Below are 21,315 nucleotides of genomic sequence, written 5' to 3'. Positions count from 1 at the left end.
ATCTGAACAGCAGTGCATAACGTCACATCCTTTGGATTTTCCCATGTCCTTTACATAGAAAGCAGTCCACGGGCTGTTATAGGCAACCGAGAAAGTCGGGGAGGGTCTCATTTTTCAAGTGATCTGTTAATTAAGATATTTATGGCAACAAGGACAAACGATTTTCTACAGATGTTTTTCTTTGCACCTTTTCCCTGAGGGCAGTAACTGAAAGGGATGATGTAAGGTGCAATCGTCTAAAAATTTTGACAGCGTTGGACTGCTTTGCCATGGTGACAGGACAGTTGGGTTTGTTTGCAGCCTGTAATTGTTGTAATTGTTCAGTTTAACTACTTTGGAAAGTTTTGTCTTGCTTTTGACACTTGGGTGCTCGAATCAGGCCACAATTTTAAAAAGGAGTATACTTTCAACTAGGGATTGGTATACCTTGGTATCAGTGTCCTTGAGCAAGACACTGAACCCTAAGTTGCTCCCGATGGAGACCAGCACCTTGCATGGCAGCTCGGTTGCCATCGGTGTGTGAATGTGTGAGTGAATGGGTGAATGAGACTGAGCTGTAAAGCACTTTGGGAACCGTGAAGGTTGAAAAGCGATATATAAGTGAGATCGTTTACCATTTACCAGTTAATGACTGTACATTGGTAAGGCGTTGGTTAGACCAGTCATCTCAGAGGTGAACTGACTCGACATGACATGACATTGTACTACTGCTCTAACCTTGGAAGACTTAACATCAGTCTATGACACTTTGATCCATATCTTGTACAATGAACAGACCCTCTCTACAATATCTGACAACTTGACTTTTGGCAAAATAAGTTTTAACTGACAGTTTGCTCTGCAAATCACACTGCAAACAAGTCAAGAGAGCAGAGAGCAGTCTGTTACCATGGAAGCCAGGCGCTTCTGTACAGGCAGTGTACTTTGACTGTGCTGCTGTGTCACTGTGCTTAATGTGGAGAGAAAGGAGACTGCTGACAGCGAGGTTTTCAGTCAGCAGCTTTCAGCACTAAGAGAGGCCAAACAAGCTGTGGTATCTGACCAAGACAGAGACACTGACACTGTACTACTGCACCACTGGCCACTAGCTCTCACACACTCTCACAGGGTTATCGGCTTCTGAAAGGGGGAGCGGGGAAAGAAAGTAACTGGGTTTATGGGAAATGTGGTCCTGATTTTAACACTAACATAAGCATTAACAATACTTCCACGATAAGGAAGGGGCTACCAATCGTTAGGGATCAGTGTGTGTGTTCATGGTAACGAACCCAGTAATATGGCTCACTGATGTGTTTTTAATAGTTTTAGGACAACAATGGAGCTCTATGGAATAGAGGAATAGGATATATCAGGCTTTGGATACCTCCACAACTGCAAATGGGAGTTGTGTAACATAAGAGAAATTAAGCATATCACCAACTTTACTTTGCACTGAACTTAACCAAATCCTACCCAAGTAACTCTCTTCATTATCTCTCCCTCTAACACAGACACCAAACACAATACTGTGTTATATACTTTCTCAGAGCACCTGCTGAACTCTCCAGACCTCCCTTCTTTGCTCTTACAAATCTTTCCTTCAGCAGTCTTCTCTATTATTCATCTGACCTGCAGCATCTCACAGCAGAGAGAAATTTACCATGAAGCTGCCAGGAAGGTCGGAGCAAGATGAACAAATGTACTGCCACATCATTTAAACAAGCCTAGAGTAACAGTACCTTTCTAGTGCCCACAGACTGGCACTAGAAATATCTGGTCTCAGACTTTTGGATCCCGCTGTATATACATTTAGACAGGCAGTGCACTCATAAATATATATACTGTGGTTACACAGCTTGTAAATATATTGACATCTGATAATCCCTGTTGTCTGTTGAATTATCATCTGTACATATCCCTGTCTCTGGAAGGCATGAAGGTTACCTCCCAGCACCACGAAGGCCAGCTCAGCCTCACTGTAACATCTGGTAGGGGATCCCGATCTGGCTACTTGGTTCTGAGAGGCTATGAAGGAGCAAGTGAAAGCTGAATGAGTAGGAAAGAGGATTAAGAGCCGAACAGTGTTGGGTTAATCTTCTTTGGTAAATCAGAAGCATCAGCACATAATCCTTTGACAGGCAACACAGAGTGATGGGTGAGTATCACACACTGTCTCACCAATCATAGAGATTAGCAGACAGGTCACCCACTAATCTACACCACCAATGAAGACGCATTATGCGCTGCAAGACAACCAATATCATCCACTGATATTAGAAGTTGTAGTGAACTACTATTACAACTTTCTGGGCAGTGGTGTCATGTTCTTAAATTACCATCATCCAAGAGCATATGATAGTCAAATATGTATCGTATTGTCTTTTTATGACAGTGGGAAAAAAATGAAAAGCTTCACATTAATGTCAAGGCATTCAGGTAAGACTTGAGGTGTGTTAGAAGGGTTACAGAAATGTTACCAGGTGCCTTTTACGGGCTTATTCAAACTGACATATAAAGTGTGACCATGGACCTTTTAGCCATGTTAGCAGAGTGGCTCTAGGAATGGCAATGTTGGTCTGTCTGTCGGTCCATCACTTTGAAACAGACTGGATTCCCATAACATTAACATTAACATAACAATTCTACTGACTTTGGTGACCCCCTGACTTTACCTCTAGCACCAACATGAGGTTGAGATTTTTGTTTTTTAGTGAGATATCTCTGGATGGATTGCCGTGAAATTTGGTACAGACATTCATGTTCCCCTAAGCAGGCATGCAAACTGGTTAGGGGTGAAAAAGGTGAGAAGGATGCGTGAGATTTTTTTATTTTCTTTTTAAATAAGCAACTAAATGCTCATTTCTGATGACTTTTAGCAGAAAGTAGAAAGAAAATGGGACAGAGTTTAAAAGAAGATAGCAAATAATAGACCAGATAAATTAACACTTCATTATTAGATTATTAGTGTTCATCTTACCCTGTTCTCCCCTGTAGTATAATTAATAAGAATTGTATTCTAAAAAAATGTAATTGCCGATCTAGGATCAGTGTCATTATCCCAAATGTAATGTTGACCTATAAAAGAGAACATTCAAATAATTATTAAAAACAAACCTTACCTCAAACATAAGTTAGTGATTGCAAGCTAGCAGAATAGCCAGCTGCCTAGTTAAGTGATCGTTTGCTATTGTATCGAACACGTTGAATGGAGGATAGGATAGTTAATGTAAAAAGTAGCGGCAAAAGAAATTCCTTTAAAACTCTGTTTTTCCCCGTTTTCTTCTGTTTCTGATAAGAGCTAGCTCACGCATGCATTACGCGTTGTATACATTACGTGTATTTATCATCTGCTGCAAGCAGAGAGAGATTGCGATTGGTGTTTTTTGTTGAGAAGTAACTTAAATCCAGGTTACTGTGACTGTTCCCCATAAATTAGTCAATCTGTTAAGGCTTACAAAATATATTTAGCTACTCTTTTGACAGGTGTATCATATTTCAATTTGTTCATTGAAATGTAAAGAACAACACAGGACCATTGAACTTTGCCACCTCAGATGGTACCGATACATAACTTTTCCAGGTCTGGCCCACGGAGGGTCATTGCATGTAACAAGGTTGTAAAATTAGCTAGCTAGCTAACGTTACCTTAGCCGTCTGTCACTCCAGGTGAGTAATTGTCTATTAACTAGCTTAAGCTAACATTAGCCAACAATGCTACTACTTCACCTTACTATCTAGCGTTGTAGGCGCAGCATCAGATGTTCGCGCCATTGAAAGTTGCTTTGAGTGGGCAGGCTCTGGGCATGGTAACATGCTAAACTAAGAAGGTGATGTGGGTCGACATTGTACCTAACCTGCTTAACATCGGCATGTTAGCATTGTTACTGTGAGCAAGAAGAGCATGACCCTCAAACTTTTGACCTCTGATAAACTCAGCTTCTTTCATTTCACACACATGAAACTGCACCAGAAGCATGTATAACGTCTTTAAATGAAGCGTCATTTTTGTGATTAACATTTAGTCTCAGCAGGGACATTTTTCAGTTTGCTATTTCTGGCTCGGTGTGTGTATGAGGAGTGTGTGTATGAAAGAGAGGGAGAGTGATAAATAGAGGTAGAGCTATCCTGATGTGTGATATTTTTAGACATCCACTCTGATGTTCAGCCACTGTTCTGTCTTCCATTAATTACATCCTAAATTGGCACATTGTTTCCGTATAGATGTAATGAAAACAGAGTGTTTGTGTCACCAATGGCACAAGAGTCACTCATCACATTGCTTACAACATTCCTGTCTCCTGCCTCGTCTCTCCTGACCTGACTGCTTTCTTCTCACACACTGAGGGCTACAGGAAACACTGAGGACTGAACAGGGCCTTTCAACGCCTGTTTATCGGAGCCACAACGCACTAGAATCAAAACCAGTACTGCTCATTTACAATGCAAACATGCTCGTCAATGTAGTAGTAGTATTCTGCTGTAAACCTGATTTGACACGTGACTGATGGACTTTAAATCACTTTCAAAGATATCAGTTTGTGAACTAAAAGGTTATTGGAAAAAGTCTCCATGAAAAATAAGTTCTTACTCTCAGTATGTGGTTAAATAAATAATCATGACATTAAAAAATGGCTGCTTTAGAAGCCTGAAGCTCATGGGAGAAGAATCAAAACAAAGAATCCAGTTGTAATATCTCACTGTAACCACAATCACTATAGAGGGGATTATGGACAAACACAACAGAGCTACACGAGTAGATCAAAACATTTCATCCTCTTCAGGCAAATGTTTCTATTTACAGATACTCAAGTTAGATAGAATTACTGTGAGTACTGTGGTGGTTTTATTAAAAAGGATTAGGCTGGACTGACTGTAAGGACAGGTGTATGATTAGGCATATTTGCTCATTCATACACCCAAACATTCATGTAGTTTGACTCATTTATACCAGTCTGTCGGTTACACACAGTCTAAATTCCTGTCTGTTGTCATTTCGCCTTAGGTTTACTGCCACTACCAAAGCATAGAATTATACTGCACCTTGCAGTCAACCCTTAGAATCTGACTAAAACAATGTGTCAAAAATTGCACCCTGCTTGCATCCAATGATTTGATTATCATCAAGTCTAGTCAAATCTGAACACAGGGCCAGATTTACTGTTGCTTTTGGGCCTGTTTTTCAGGCGCAGATGAGACGCATTCTGCCCCAGAATTGTGCTGTATCTTTCAAACAGACGCAGCAGGCCGGAGTAACAGTTTGCAGTTTTGTCAGTTGTGCAGATGTTTGCATGGTAACAAGAGGAGACATATCAAACAAAGGTTGATTATGTATTCTGCTGGATTTACTAAGGTCACGCAAAATCATATGCAAAGAGTGCATGAGTCTTGTGTCCGCGCCACAAAGCAAGACAGCTAACTTGTTTAACCACTTGAAAAAACACCACAAACTGCATTACAACGAATGCATGAAGGCCAAGAAGAATAAGGTCGCTAACATTACCTCACCGAACCCCCATCCTTGTCCAGAGTTAAGTCAGACATCCATAATAGCAACGCTGTACAGGGTGTCACCGTATCCATCCAGATCCCAAACACAGACTGAAATAACCAATGCAATCGCATTCCATTTGGCCAAAGATATGTGTCCAATAAAAACTATGAGCAATGAAGGCTACAGAAAAATGGTCAACACACTGGACAAAAAAATGTGATCCCCTCACTTATTTCTAGTGGCACTACCTGCGCTGTATGCAAAACGTTGAGGGGAAATAGAGAAGCTGTCGAGTACTTTGCAACTACTACTGACCTATGGTCAAGCAGTGAAGAGGACTCACTGGACTGGTGGAGGGAACACCAGAGACTCTTACCACAACTCTCAAAACTGACAAAAAAACAGCACACCTAAAAATCATGGGTCACTACCTTTCATCTATTTATTCAATTTATACACCTGTAGTTTGGCTTCACCAAGGGGCTCTCAACGTCGTTAGGGACGACAGGATGAGTTTTAGCCAGCATCAGGTATAGACAATTTCGTTTTCAATCGGCATTTTCTGCAGCTATTCTACTATTTGACCTTTGGCACTTAAAAGGTACATTTTGTTTTTAGCTTACTGTTGTTTTAAGCTTACTAAGAATATTTGTGGGATTTTGCATTTTTAATATATATTTTTTTTAAATAGTTTTATTAACCCTTTAACACAGAGTGTGTTGTATGAGACACACAAAGCGCAACGTCTCAGCTTTCAGAAACCGTTGGAATTTTTCCGATAACGCAAACCGTGACGTAATTATGGTCATCCAAAGTGCGCTTGCGCAAACGTGTCGCCGACGACACACTCTGTGTTAAAGGGTTAACTAATTAATCTGCTGTTTTGATTGTAGTACTGCTGGTCCTGCTACACTATGACCTCACTAACTCTGGTTCCTAAATAACTTTTGTTATCTACATGGTCTATGGTTTTTAAAAATCACAAAAATTGACAAGGTGCTATGCCACACGAGACAGATGCCATGAGACCCAAAGGTTTATCAAACACTAAAACACTGCAGTTTTTTATACTATCAGACAGGATTTGATAACTCTAGAAAACTATCACAATGACAATAATTTTATCCTATTTGTCTGGCCAACACATTGCTTTGCTGGATGACATTGCATTGTGTTTTGTGGAAGTTTTACAAAACAATTCTCTTTAGCAAATGCTTTCACAGACATTAAGTTCTCTCCCTCCTCCATCAGCCCTTAGCCTCAGAACCTCATTCCTCTTCCTCCATAAAAAATCCCAGGGGTAAAGGGTCAGGAAGTGGCCTATTTGTTCCAAAGCAGATTCCACAAATACCAGAGTGAGACCTAAAGGGAAAGGCCTGCTTCCCGTTGTTTCCAGTCAGCCTGTTAAGACAAGTAAAGATGGCTTCTTGGAACTTTAACCTCCACTCTCTCTCACGCTCCAGCCTCCCTTCTCCTTCCAGGCCCCTTCAATCTGGATTCCTACTGCAATTTTCAGATTTTTGGGGCGCAAAAGCCTCCCACTTTTGCTAAACTATTTCCACACTGTATATTATCCCAATTAACAGGCTTGTTATATGTGTAAGAACGTGTTTTTATCATGGGAAGTATGAGAATTTTTCAAGTCTCACAACTCATGTACACATTCCATCCTTTGTATATATATTTATGTCATTACTAACTCTACATTCAATGTGTTTTTTAGGGGGGTTTGTTGCAACATGCAATGAAGGAACCCATCCAAATTCAAACTCAGGACATTAACATGCGTCTTAAATCAACAGCTAACTGGGACACCCGCCAAAACGCACATTTAATGACCATGAAAATATTAAACACGATTACTGATTACTTTAAAATGACGTAATTTTGATGGAAATGAAACCAGACATGCTGGCTGCCTAACTTGCTCTACTGGCCTAAGAGCATGAATATGTGCCTGGGAGATCAGGTATGACTACTGACATCTATTTTTATTGTCTTGACTGTTAATACTCCTTTTGATGACCGAGATTGAAATGACAGAGAATCAACGAATGGAAAATGCAAGCTTAATAAGTGTTGTACTTACTCTTACTGACCCATGGGCCTTTTCTCAACAAGCACAGTCAGAGTTATCTGGATAAATTTACTGAGTAAAACACAGAATCTTATGCTGGTCCTGTCAAATCAAACTGCCTTCATCTCCCCTACCTGATTTCCCATTTGTTTAGGCAACTTTGAAATGTCATTAGCAAACAGGTCTTGAATAACACAGGTGTAACAGGTGCTAGGTGTAAAATGGAAGTCCCGTGATGCCCGAGGTAGCTCAGCTACAAGGTTTGGCGATCACTCTCTGCATAAGAAAACGAAGGCTTATGCCGGAGCAAGGCGCTTCTGCCGCTGATCATGTGTAGATACGTAACCTAAGTGATCACAGTCTGTGATCTATTTCTTCAAGATATTCCAAATCTGCAGACTTCAGTTACTGTAGTTTTCTTAATGGAAGGGTATCATACTTGAGCCAATACCTATATCACAGCAGGACTCCTGTATCTGTGAAGCAAAGCTCAAGCTCTAATTTAGATATTTATGGTATTATACACACAAGACCATCACCCATCACCTTTGTTAAGCCTGTTTGCATGCATGGGTGTTTTGAGAAATGACTACAATTTATGTGCGCTTGGACTGTCTGCAGCCTAGGATTGGAAGAAATCACATTACATACATGAAGTCATGTTAATAGTGTCGGAGTCTCTTTTTATTGACACTTCTGGTGTATTTGCTTAAATCCTTATCCTACCGCATCTTAAATCACCATTTCCATATCCAACAAGTTTACTATGCATTAGCATATTTTAGTATGCTAGTAATTCCCAGCATGTCATCTGAATTTTCAATGTAAATCTAATTTCATATTTTGTAGCCAAATGATTGCAATCTGAGTCTAAAATCTCAATATGGGTGTCCCGGTGTTTTGAGTGGTTTTGAGTGGTTCATATGGCCGCAACGTTCCCAGTACTATACCAGCCAAGAAACTTTGTACCATGTCATCAGCACCTATATTACTCCCTCTGGCTCATCACACTGGTAACCCTCCAAATAAAGGCAGAACTGCTGTATAACAAAATCAGTTCAGTATTTAAAAAATCAGCTGTTAGTCAACAGCTACCCTCAAATGCTGTAACAAATATTGTAATCCTTGGGCGTAACATTGAGACAGTTGAGAGACTTTTTAAAAACACATATCACTATATATATATATATATATATATATATATATACACACACAATATATATAGTGGGGGTCCAAAAGTCTGAGACCACATTGAAAATCTAAAATATTTTCACGTAAACCTGGAAATAATCAAAGAGGATTCAAAAACATTTAAAAACACAAGACGTTATGACATGTAAAATGAAGAAGAAATATTTTGATTCTGCACTATATTTAGGTCAGCAATCAATTTTGTGGCATTGACCAACTTAACTCCTTCGTACAAAAGGTCAGATTTCCTTCAGTTGTATCCCTTCCATCAGAGCATACGTTCAGATGACACTCAGGTGGATTTGATCTACTTACGAGGCTTGTTCAATTAACTCAGCTTACAGCCAGTGTTCACCTGTTATAAATATGGCTGTGCCTCAAGTTTCCAGCAGATCATTACTTACTAAGTAGCATTGTGATGGTGGGAAACATGGCATCCGAACTAAGTGAAAGTGTCAGAAGTCAAATTGTTAATCTGAGCTAATAGATGCTTTCTCTGTGTCAAATCATCTATCTTGACTAGTGGTCTCACTAGACCCCCCACTGGGGTCCAAACGTCTGAGACCACTAGTCAAGATACTTCTACTTTGCATTTGTTTCGAATGTAATACTATGTAATGTAATATGTAATACAATCATACAACTTGCAACCTAGAACACAGCAGTATGACATGATAGCAGCATTTGAGCTTCCCACCTAGAGCGGAACCTGCTGCAAAACACTGGAGGAGAGGAATAGGTAGCAAGTATGTGACAGAAAGCAGGAGCTAAGACACAAGTGAAGCAACAGCATCCTACTGGGTAAAGCCTGATTGGTTTGAAAACCCAAAGAAAGCCGGTAGGAAAGTTAGTCAGTCCCAGTCAGCTCTGTCTGCATTTACTCTGCTGAATGCTGCAGATCAGGTTTTACTGGAGAAACTCAGTGACCTGGAACAGGCCTCTGCTCAGGGAATGTTCAGCACTTCAGGTAGCACAGCTTCTCTGCTGCCTCCACAGAATCATATATAATGAAAATTCCACTATAATATTTCTAACATTGGCCACACTCAATCCATATCATTATCATATTCTTATGATTTTGTACATGGACACCAGTAATTTTCATTCTGAAGAGACAACGGGCCTGCTCAATTTCTGGCATACTTAATTAATGCTCAGAATAATCAATAGAAAAGTTGATTTTGAAAATAGCTGATAAAAACTCTAGTGCACACCTGGTCTTAGCTAAACTTGAGCCTTGTTTGTTGGTTCACGAAGAAAACTCCTCCTTTCCTAAGACATCCCAGTCCTTTTTTTTTTTAAGAACATCCAAAACATACTGGTCACAGCTAAAACAAGTGCATAAGTCCTGTCCGTCTGCTTCCAAATCTTGATTAAATCTTAATGTGTTCATGTTTGCGCAGAAGACTCCTGGCACCAGCTTTAGGTGGACAGACACAATTCTGAATGAACCTCAGCTGCTGCAGTTTACTGGGAACAGCCAGAATGCTAATCTTTCTTCTTTTAGAGGATTGTTCCAGTTTATTACAATGGAAGCGTATGGCTGCCACGCCAGTAAATAAAAAACAGATCAGTATCGTTATAAACTGAAAGGTTTATTGTTATAACAAGATGTTCTTCACATTATAAGATATTTCACATTATTATGACATACAAACTTATCACGTTGTTACAAGAAACATTTCTTGTTATAGCAATACACTTTTTTAATCACATTTTAACGTGAAACCTTTCAAATTATAGCGTGATTACTTATATTGTTATAATGTGAAACATGTCAGCAAACCGTGTGCGGAGAACGAATAAATTCAGGAATATGGCTCATTTAGAAGAGATTTCTGCTTCATGCTTGAGACATTGCGAGAAGATGGATGATATTGTGATGAGGCTGAAGATACTGTGATAAGTATGCGTACGCTAAGATCCGACACCAGTAACAGGGATTCGCTTTCACCAGTTGAAAAGACAGACGGCAGGTCATATCTGCTGTCACTAATTAATGTAACAGTAAGTTATCAGAGTGTAAAATCTGTACCGAAAATCAGGTATCATAATATTGAAACACCCTGCCCTATTCATTACTGGTTTAGAGAATTGTATCAGGAATATAATATGTAGAAAAAGCTAGTAGCTGCTGTTGGAATTGGGAATAATGTGACTTGGCAGATGTAGTGTCCCTTTTAAACCCTTTGTCAGGACTGAATGATGGCCCTTCTGTCAGCTTGCCGTTATACTAGTAGTCAAGCTGGTGACACACACCACAACACAGACAGGGCTGCTGTTCAACACACACACAAATCACAAATCAGAGATAGGCTCATGAAGTTAAAGTTTACCCCATGGAAATCATTATAGCAGCTCCTCATATGACACACACAAGCAAGTCTCTAGTTATAGGCAGAGTGGGATTTTTCCTACAAAATGCCTCTGTGGAGAAAGAGTCTCCCGTAAGAAAAAAGACATGGGCTACATAGAGTCACTCCCTGCCTCTCAGAGCAGATGAATTCAGTTGTGGTGAGAGGAGGGATGAGAGACGAGAGTCCCTTTCAGTCTGACTGTGTCACAAGGACCCCTGAACCAAAGCCAATGGTTGCCAACAGACAAAGCCCTCTGACGCTGCCAAGCAGGCCCTACTAGAGGACACTAAGCTACTGTTAATGCAGGGTATCTGCACACTCTGAGTACAAATGTAATGACTGTTTCAACGCCTTCAAAAGGAAAAAATAACTGACAAATTAGGTTACTCTATACTTGATTAATCAATTAATCAATCAGAAAATTGTTGAAACATTTTCCAACCAACAGTCCCAAACCCACTTTAATCAACTAATAATTTCAGTACTGCTCTACACTAAGAAGTTTTCTGTGCACATTAGATGGCATTATATAATAACAGTTAAAGAAATTGCTGCAGAAACAACCAATGTTGCAGCCGATGACTTAACATACTATTTTTGACTACTATTCAATACTAGTTTCATTACTCATTATTTTCAATGGCTTATACTGTGCCATTTTTATTTAATCAGTTAAAATCTGCAGATTTTCACATTAAGAGCATATCAGGAAAGCGAGGGATTATGCAACTTGAGCCACGGGAAGACCTTTAATGTGAAACAAAGAATTAGTGAATAAAAGCAGCATATCTGCAACAGAAGAGAAAGTTAGAGCAGCAGAGTGGTGAGCATGATGTTGCTGTACTGATAAAAATTAGTGCAGTGGAAATGTACATTATACAGAGTTTATCAACACAACAGGTAAACATGGAGGAAGTGTTGGGTTTGCAATATCAAAGGGAAAAGGACAGATAAGAAATGAAGGCCTTTTCAATTTGTGCATTAAAAAAAAGATCTGAGTGGAAAAATTGGTGTATTGATAAAAGATTGCGATTATTTCAGTCCACTAAAGAAATGGAAAATATGAGTGTGAAAATCAAACTTGAACTGTAAAAGTAGGGGGATAAAAATAGGATTTTGAAAGGTTTGGGGGACATGTCCCCCCCATCCCAGGATATTTCCTGTATAGAAGAATTTTCGTGGGGTCCCAAAAGATGTTTTAGCTAGCGCCAAAGGAAAATCACTGGCACCAAAATTATAAGAACTGAGAATATATACAGCAAATGAAATCCTCTACAAATGTTTATTTATCAAAACAACTGTTGGACAAGCAGAACATAAACATACAACGTCTTTGACTTCCAGCAGTTAACTCCCATCCACAGCCGCTATATAAGCCATTTAAACTGTAGTGTTTTGACTGAGCCTGAACCTGAGCCTGAGCTGTGAAGCTAGCACTAATGGGATCTCAGTTTTACTGTCCAGAGTCTGGCTGTATCTGACTCTCCTGGTAGTTTTAACGGTATTATCTAATCTCAGATAATACCGTCCAGAGTCAGGCTGTACCAGACTCTTCCAGTGGTTTTAACTGTCGTATTTAATCTCAGTATAACTGTCCAGAGTCAGGCTGTCCAGCAGGGCTGTACCTGACTCAGCATTGTCAGTCAAATCAAATTTGGCTGTTCAATACAAAGATTCGACAGATAAACTCCTATGTCAGCCTACATGAGTCTCATGTTTTACCTGTAAGACTCACATATCATATGTGATATGAAAACATCAGATTTTCACACTGCCAGTTCAGTTATAAAATCCCAATGCACCACGGAACGTCTCTCTTGCAGGATGTGACCTCTGCAATTGACTGCCTCCCCTCTCCCCCAAACTCACCAGCAAAGCCAGGAAAAACCCTACATCCCCAGTGGAAATGACACCCTTACATTAATCATACAGTCTCGCAAAAACAATGTCAGTTTGAATCTCCATTGAAACTGACAGACGTAATGAAAGAAATACACTAGAGTATAACATTAAAGTCACTAGCCTTTAACAAACCGAATATATAAATCGAACCCTGAGTTTGGTTAACTAGCACCCAAGAAAAAGAGTAGAGGATTAGGATTTATCTAAAAAAAAAAAGAGAGAAACACGCACCCACACACACATACAGTATTATGTCAAATGTTTGCAGTGCAGATTAGTACTCTGTACTTGTTGCATAATGTTAAAAAGAGAAAGGGCTTTTCAGCCACAGAGAAAATGTGTGTGGGTGATTCAAAGCAGTGCACCATTGTTGATCACTGACAAAGCATACAGAACAATGGGACATGGAATCTGTATAAATTAAAAATAAATAAAACTCACACATTTCAGCACTGCTGTTGGAAAAATCCATGGGGAAACACTGAATGGGCACCAGAATTCTACTCTTTCAACCAATAAAGATACACAAACAACTTTAGCAGGAACCTTGACTCTACTTGCCTCCAACAAGCACCATCTCTCACATCATGATCAGATGCTTCCCACAGGATTTTATGAGACTATGGTGGGTGGATCTTGGACCCTGGGGGTATGATTCCCCGGAAGAACATTTTGTTCATTTTAAAAGTTAAATGCATTAATCTGGTGAACTTTGAGAGCATCTATGAAAAATGTTGCGCTCTTGTAAACAATTTTGTGCTCTAGTAAAACAATTTAATCATAAACACATTGGTTGATATGAATAGTATAGCACTGGAAAAAGTCCACGCCCCCACCTCAGGCTCACCTTGTTATAGGATATAGGCCTAGTCTCACTGGGTCCATCCAGTACCTCAAGCACAAACACACACCTACTTCACAAGATGAAACAAAGGTTCCATGCCCAGCCACTGTGCCATGTGTAATCGCGCATAGAACCCCATATATGCCCCAGTGGCACCGCACAGTTGAATACCTGTCATTCTCCGAGAGGAGATGAAGGCTGGGAACAAAACAAAGCCTACTGCGAGGAGTGGAGGAGGCAGCTCTCCATGTGCCAACAGGCAGGAGGGAGAGCGACATAGCGTATGCCATCACTGTGTACTTGTGTAAGAACATCCTTTTCAAACAATTGATCGAAAGGGCTTTACTATGTGAAATATGTCCTAGTAATATAGTTAAGAGTACAGTAACAGCTGCAATGCAGTTGCCATACCAGTGCTTTACCCCTTCATAAGCATTTATATTGAAATTTTAAGAACACATATACCATTTTAGTCATACTTAGTTATTAAAGTTATTTAGTCATCCCTTTTTATGACCAAATATAATGTATACATGTTTTTTTAAATGTATGGTTAATTATGGTAGGCCGCCACAGCAAAATCTTTGCCGCCAAAGAAAAGAAAATCATGCAACTACACATTAATGTCAAAAAATGCTCATAAAACTTTGATCTTATTTTAATTCATTGTCAAAGTCGAGTCAAGTCAAGTCTGAAAGCTCTCTTTTCAACTCAATAAAAGGCACAAATAGTTATCAGAACATCAAGCATTATCTCACACATCATGATCAGACATTTAGATATCATGTCTTAGAAACAGCTTGACAATAAAGCAGAACCCAAATCCTATATCCCTGAGAATCTGGGATATTGCTGTGTTGAAGTGCAGTAAATCTGCCGGTCAAAAACGTTTCTGACACTAGGCACTTCAAAAATTGTGAGAAAACATTAAAAGATTTTAGATTGAAAGACAGTCAACCAAGATATCAAAACAGAGCACCGAAGAGAGCGTAGCAGTGACTTTTCTTTGTTTGTACATAGTAAGTGGACAAGCTGCTTACATGTCTGGCCTCCCTGCGCAGCCCCTCGGTGTTCCTCAGCCAGCAGCGACTCAGCTCACTTAGCTCCAGGATGGGCTGCACCTTCAGCTTCACGGTGTCTCCTGACTGACGGATCATCTCCACTATCTCATCCCTGCTCTTGCTCTCCACATTCCGTCCATTTATCTCCACCAGCCTGTCGCCCGGCACCAACCCCAGTGCCAGGTCCTTGGTACCAGCACCAGGCTCTGCAAAGTGGACCACACGCCTGTACACTCCTCCGTCAGGGCTGCGGTCCAGCATAGTAGTACGACGCAAGGAAAATCCAAAGTCACCAGTGTTGCGCCTTTGGAGCTCTAGCTCACGTGTTTCTGGTGCACTTGGTGCAACCACAGCCGGCAGCTGCAACTGTGCAGGGAAGGTCTTGTCAACCACTTCAGGGATGCAGACTTTTTTGGTGGCTGGTGCTTCAGGCTGCTGCTTGAGGCTGTGCTTGCGGAGCATGCTGAAAACTTTGCTCTCCACCTGCGGGGATGGGGCTGCAGAGTTCTGGCCTGACGGTGTGGAGCCCTCTGAAGGGCTCTCCTCTTTGCTCCTCTGGGAAAAAGAGAAGCGTTTCATCATCTGACCCACCTGCGAGGAGTTCTGCTTGGCAAGTGAACCAAAGTGAGCCACGCGATCACGTACTGAGCTGCGGTGTCCATCCGGTCCTCCTCCACCCTCACCCTTCAGGTCATCAGTGGAGCTGGCAGGACTCAGCTGATCATCCAGGACCATGCTGCTTCGGTTGCTCAAGCCGTCTGATTCAATGTCAGTGAGGGTGAGCTCGTTGCTGCTGGCCACTTTGATAGGAATCGGGTTAGAAATCTCGAGCTTGTTCTTGGACTCACGCTTGGCCTCCCTCTTCAGGTTGAAGAAACCACGCCGCATGCTCATCTCTTCCAAGCTGCGCAGCTCTGCTGCAGACATCCTCTCCTTTTTATCTTTCTTCTCCTTCCTACTTCCTTCCCTCTCCTTATCCTTTTTCATCAGATTAAACATGGTGACAAATGACACGCTGTGTTTGTACGAGGCTCTATTTTCCCTACAGAGCTGGAGGTCCTGTTCAGTTCAGGTGCTTTTGTTGTGACCAACAGGAACAAATCCCCTGGGGAAAAAGACAGGGAGAGCAAACTAAATATTAATGAAAAAGCTGGACAACATTGACAACAATCTAATACCTTCATATTATTTCTGTGACAATATACTGGGGATGACTTTGGGTGCTTTAGAAAAAGACAAGGATAAAATCCTCTATCTTAGTATAATTAATTGTATATTTGAATATCAACGTAGATATGAGAGAGATACGGTTCATGTGTAAAACTGACACACAGGAAAGTCTGTTTTAAGCAAAAACTAATAAAGGTACTTTTTCACATTATGCAAAAATCATATAGAAATCCAATATTATCATAAAGATGTTCAGCCAAAACATGCAATTGAAAAAAGACCTCAACTTCTCATTCCACATTTTTTCACTTTTTAGTATGTTTAAATATTATTCAAATATATACTTCATAACTTGACATTGAAATTAGTTGCATTACATATTATGATATCAGTATTACAACAATGTATTGCCCAATGTAATTTCAGAATTAAAATGGACAACAACTACTGAAAGAAGTGGCAAGAGTAATAAGTAGCCTACTTCCACTAGAATCTGGCTATTGCATATTTTGTATACTTTATTTATTTTGCAAGACAATAAAACAACATCAAACACTTATGACTGAGATCATGCAAGAACAACATCAACATTGCTGGAACTGTCCACATGTGGAGATGGCCTTAAAAATATAGATCTACATCACTGAAGACCTCCAACACACTTTCATTACAGAGGCCCATTGGAGGAGCTTGGCAGGACCAAAACACATTCCTGGCTTCATTATTAACCGGGTCTCTCCACAAACCCTCAAAAATCAGGGACTCTTCCTGCCACAAACTACCACAAGCACACACACCTTAATGTCTCTTTATAATCGCCAGGGCTAGGGACGATTAAAACGCTAATGGTATCAACAGTGCCTACTGTAAGCTCTCTTCTGTTTATCTACTTGGCTGCTGAGGTTAAAACGATGCTAGCTAATACCTGGCGCACTAGCGTACACAAAGGAAGACTTAGCCCCACTCCACATCCAATGTGAAATCAGGGGACAAAAAGAATGACAGGGCTAAAATAGGTGTAGCTTTTCGGCTACATTAGCTAGCTTAGCTACTGTTTCGTAAGTGGGAGTAACGTTACCGAATAACAAATATTTGCGTTTTCATTCCACCGCAAATGAAAAAGCTGCAAAAACACAAGCCAACAGTAATTCATTATGATTTTGTTTAACTTTCGGGTGAGCAATCTAGCTTGCTAACTAAAGCCTTGGTTCTTTGCCCTCATTTTTTCGTGAAGCAAATGCTGGAAACAACACATTGGGATCCTGTAAAAAATTATCCAGTCAGCCCGACTGACTGCCTGCCTCAACACTGCACACACAACGTCCTCAAACAAAAAGTGTCCCCTCACTCTAGGCAAACGTGTGTATTATAACAAGAAATACTCACTGTTCTCCGGTACAGCAAATGGAGCACCACTGGTACCTTGTTAATGGGTGCAGCTCGGCTCGTAGGGAACAGAAGCCGCAGACTGGCTTTTAGCTAACGTTATCAAAGCTGGCTGCTCCCAGTCCAGCTCTGAAGTTTCAGTACAACAGCAAAATGCGGTCAATCAGCTACTCCTACTGGACATACATTGGAGCTACAGCCTGACTTCTGCACCAGTGTGAGGGAATCTGTTGTAGATCATGGGAGCATTCCTCCAACAGCTCCTGTGCTAAGGAGGCTTTCCAGTACCTGAGAATAATTTACAGTTTAATCATTATTGTCATCTGGTTCCTGTCCTTCAGAGGGGGGAAACAAATAATATTGAACAGTCTCCTAAAATATGAAGTTTTGGACAAACTGCAACCTTTTGACAACAATAACAGTGAATCTTAATCCACAATTGGTGGATTTTGCGGCATATCTACAGAGCACACACTGCAGTAGATTTCCAGCAGGCTACAGAATGTTAATGTTCTGTTTGGAGTCCTAGAAACCTTGGGCTCTCCATAACAGCTCAAATACAGTGGATTTTCAGATGTTCTACATCTATGGTTGGTGCTCACAGTACTTTTTAAACAGCACTACCACTCCCAAATCCCAAATAAGTTTTTTTGAATTGAAGTTTTATGACAGTTTATTCGTGAGAGGTCTAACAGGGAGTTAGAACTCTATGGGTATAATACTGTACATTTCTTTGTCTGTGAATTACCTTTTGGAAAACAAAAGGTATTTCGTATATATACAGTGCTTAACAAATTTATTAGACCACCACCCACTGTAAGGTGTTTGCCACCTCTGCCCTAAATTAACAGTATTGCTGATTACCAAAATATTTTTTTATCTTTCTGTAATGCTTAATCCACCAGTATGTGCAAGCTCTTTAATAAAAATGATATCTTTAATGCTAAAATATAATTATTGTTGTTATCCATGAATTTTCAAATTTACTGTTTTACAAAAAAGCAGAAAAAAATAGTAAAGCACATGATTATTTTTTGATTGAGATGCCAAATTACAGTTATTTACTTGCATTCCTGAACAGAAAAATTAGTTTTAGTGGTTGTATGTTATTCTTGATTAATTTCTGACTTGTCATGCTGGCTCAAATTTGGGTATAAAAATGTCAGAAACTGTTTATTGCCAAGTAACATACATTACAAGGAATTTGCCGTGGTCTAAAGGTGCTATTGTTTTGACAACAAATAAGTAGAATATAAAAGGTAAAATAAGAATAAAAATAAAAATAAGATAATTATCTTATCTTATTTTTATTTTTAAATAACAAACAGTGCAGTGACCAAAATAAGGTAAAGTGTCCAGATAAAGTGTCCAGTAGGGGGTGGGTGCATTAATGTAACGCAGGGGGGACAGGGGTGATGTACGTTAATATAACGTATAACTTGTGTTTGTGTTGGGGGGGGGGGTCAATGTAAGTTTGTCAGGTTGACTGCAGAGGGGAAGAAACTGTTTTTGTGGCGGGAGGTTTTGGTCCTGATGGACCGCAGCCTCCTGCCAGAGGGGAGGGGGTCGAACAGATGGTGGGAGGGGTGGGAGGGGTCAGCAGCGACCTGCTCTCCTCAGGGTCCTGGAGGAGTACAGGTCCTGAAGAGATGGAAGGTTGCAGCCAATCACCCTCTCTGCAGAGCAGATGATACGCTGCAGTCTGCGTCTGTCCTTGGTGGAGGCAGCAGCGTACCAGACAGTGATGGAGGAGGTGAGGATGGACTGTATGATGGCAGTGTAGAAGTGAACCAGCATTGTTTGTGGCAGGTTAAACTTCCTCAGCTGCCTCAGGAAGTACATCCTCTGTTGGGCTTTCTTGATGAGGGAGCTGATGTTCAGCTCCCACCGGAGGTCCTGGCTGATGATGGAGCCCAGGAAACGGAAGGACTCCACAGTGTCCACTGGAGAGTCACACAGGGTGATGGGGGCGGGTGGGGCTGCGCTCTTCCTGAAGTCTACAACCATCTCCACTGTCTTTGAAGCGTTAAGCTCCAGGTTGTTGCTGTTGCACCAGGTCACCAGATGGTCAATGTCCCATCTGTAGGCAGAGCATGAATTCAGTTTGAAATTCCTCACTCCTGTTCAAAATGGTGAAGCGTAGGGAACTCACTGAGAAAGAAAGAGTCCGAATTAAAGCACTTCATGATGTTGGATGGTCTTTGAGACAAATAGGGCAAGACATAAAGTGTTCTCATAGTGTGGTCAAGTATGCCTTGGACTCTATTGCAGAGACTGGTACTTACAAAATGCGCCAAGGAGGAGGCCGAAAACGAAAGCTAACTGAAACAGATGTCAGGCACCTCAAGATACTAGAGACAGAAGGAAGACCACTGCTGATCTTCAGGCAGAGATTAATGCTTCTAGATCGGAATCTGAGTCTCCAGAATGACCATAAACAGACGAATGAAGGAACAAGGCTTAAAGGGAAGAATAGCTGCTAAGAAGCCATTATTGAGGCCTGCAAATATCCAAAAACGCCTGAAATTTGGCAGGGAGCACAAACACTGGACTGTAGATGACTGGAAGAAGGTACTCGGGATGGACAAGTCCAAGTTTGAACTCTTCGGTCAGCATCGTCGTGTTTATGTCCGCAGAAAAGCTGGAGAACGTATTGATGCTAGATGCATTGCACCCACAGTGAAACGCGGTGGAGATTCCATTATGGTATGGGATTCCATTTGTGGAAACGGCATAGGCAAATTAGTTAAAATAGACGGTATCATGAACAAGAAGGTCTACCACAACATCTTGGTGCATCATGGAATCCCTCCTGGATTGAACCTGATTGGTCGTGGGTTCATATACCAAGAAGACAATGACCCCAAGCATACTGCAAAGCTGTGCAGAGACTACTTGACCAAGAAAAGGGAATCTAGAGTACTGGAACTGATGGACTGGCCAAGTCAAAGTCCAGACTTGAATCCCATTGAACAGATCTGGGTTTTATTGAATTCAAAAATAGATCGCACAAAAGGTTCATCCAAAGCAAGTCTCTGGGAACAGCTAGAAACTATTTGGAACTCAATAACAAAAGAGACTGTCGAAAAGTACATAAAAACAATGCCAGCAAGAATGCAAGCTGTTATCAGGGCCAAAGGAGGTCATGCAAAATATTAAGATTTTTGGTTAATATAACCAAATAATGACTATTTAGTTGTTCCAGTTTGTTATTTGCCTAATGAATAACAATAACATTTTTAGTTTGAAACAAGTTTTTGACAGATTTCTAAAATATTTGTGTTTTCTTGTTTTTATGACAGGTGGTCTAATAAATTTGTTAAGCACTGTATATATATTATTGTTATCATTAACAGTAACTAGAGAGATGGAGGAGACAAAGGTCCAAAGTCAGACCAACAATGTTGCAATGGAGTAAGAAAATATGACAAACTTGTTCATTTGGTGTAATAACAATGTTTTATGGTCATTTCCATATTTTGTCACCTTAATCAAATGTGCATGCCCAGTTTGTGGCTTACTTTTCTAAACATTGGGTTTTAATAAATCCAAAGAAAAGAAAAAATGTTTAAAGGAACAATGGTCAATTTTGCTGTTACAATTATTATTTTTGCAAACACATCATTATATTTTGTCAGTTGGAATCCAAACAATGCGGAAATAAAGCAAATATCAGCTGTAGTGGTGTAAGTACACCACCACTGGACTCTTCAGCAGCTGAAATGTGCTGTCTGGAGTGATGTTTCTCCATCTGGTAGACTGATGGACGAATTTGGGTTTTGGCAGATGCCTAAAAAATGATATCTACCTGAATGCACAGTGCCTAATGTTTCCAAATGAGGCAGGTCCATATCGAA

The 21,315-nt window shown here is 40.5% G+C and overlaps 1 protein-coding gene across 1 annotated transcript in view; it reads right to left on the bottom strand.

Moving 5' to 3' along the window:
* LOC139284844 (unconventional myosin-XVIIIa-like) overlaps positions 1 to 17,504 on the bottom strand; it is a 156,053-nt gene extending 138,549 nt beyond the window's left edge. Inside the window, exons 1-2 of the mRNA XM_070905181.1 lie at positions 17,459 to 17,504; positions 14,882 to 16,007 (exon numbers count right to left, since the gene is read on the bottom strand). Of these exons, the coding sequence (XP_070761282.1) occupies positions 14,882 to 15,901 (1,020 nt within the window). The 5' untranslated portion in view covers positions 15,902 to 16,007; positions 17,459 to 17,504. The remainder of the gene's footprint in view (positions 1 to 14,881; positions 16,008 to 17,458) is intronic.
* Positions 17,505 to 21,315: the final 3,811 nt, after the last annotated feature.

The sequence above is a fragment of the Enoplosus armatus genome, chromosome 5 (assembly GCF_043641665.1).
Source record: "Enoplosus armatus isolate fEnoArm2 chromosome 5, fEnoArm2.hap1, whole genome shotgun sequence".
Classification (NCBI taxonomy): domain Eukaryota; kingdom Metazoa; phylum Chordata; class Actinopteri; order Centrarchiformes; family Enoplosidae; genus Enoplosus; species Enoplosus armatus.
Note: the sequence above shows the minus strand (reverse complement) of the source record. Positions and strands in the feature narration are given on the sequence as shown.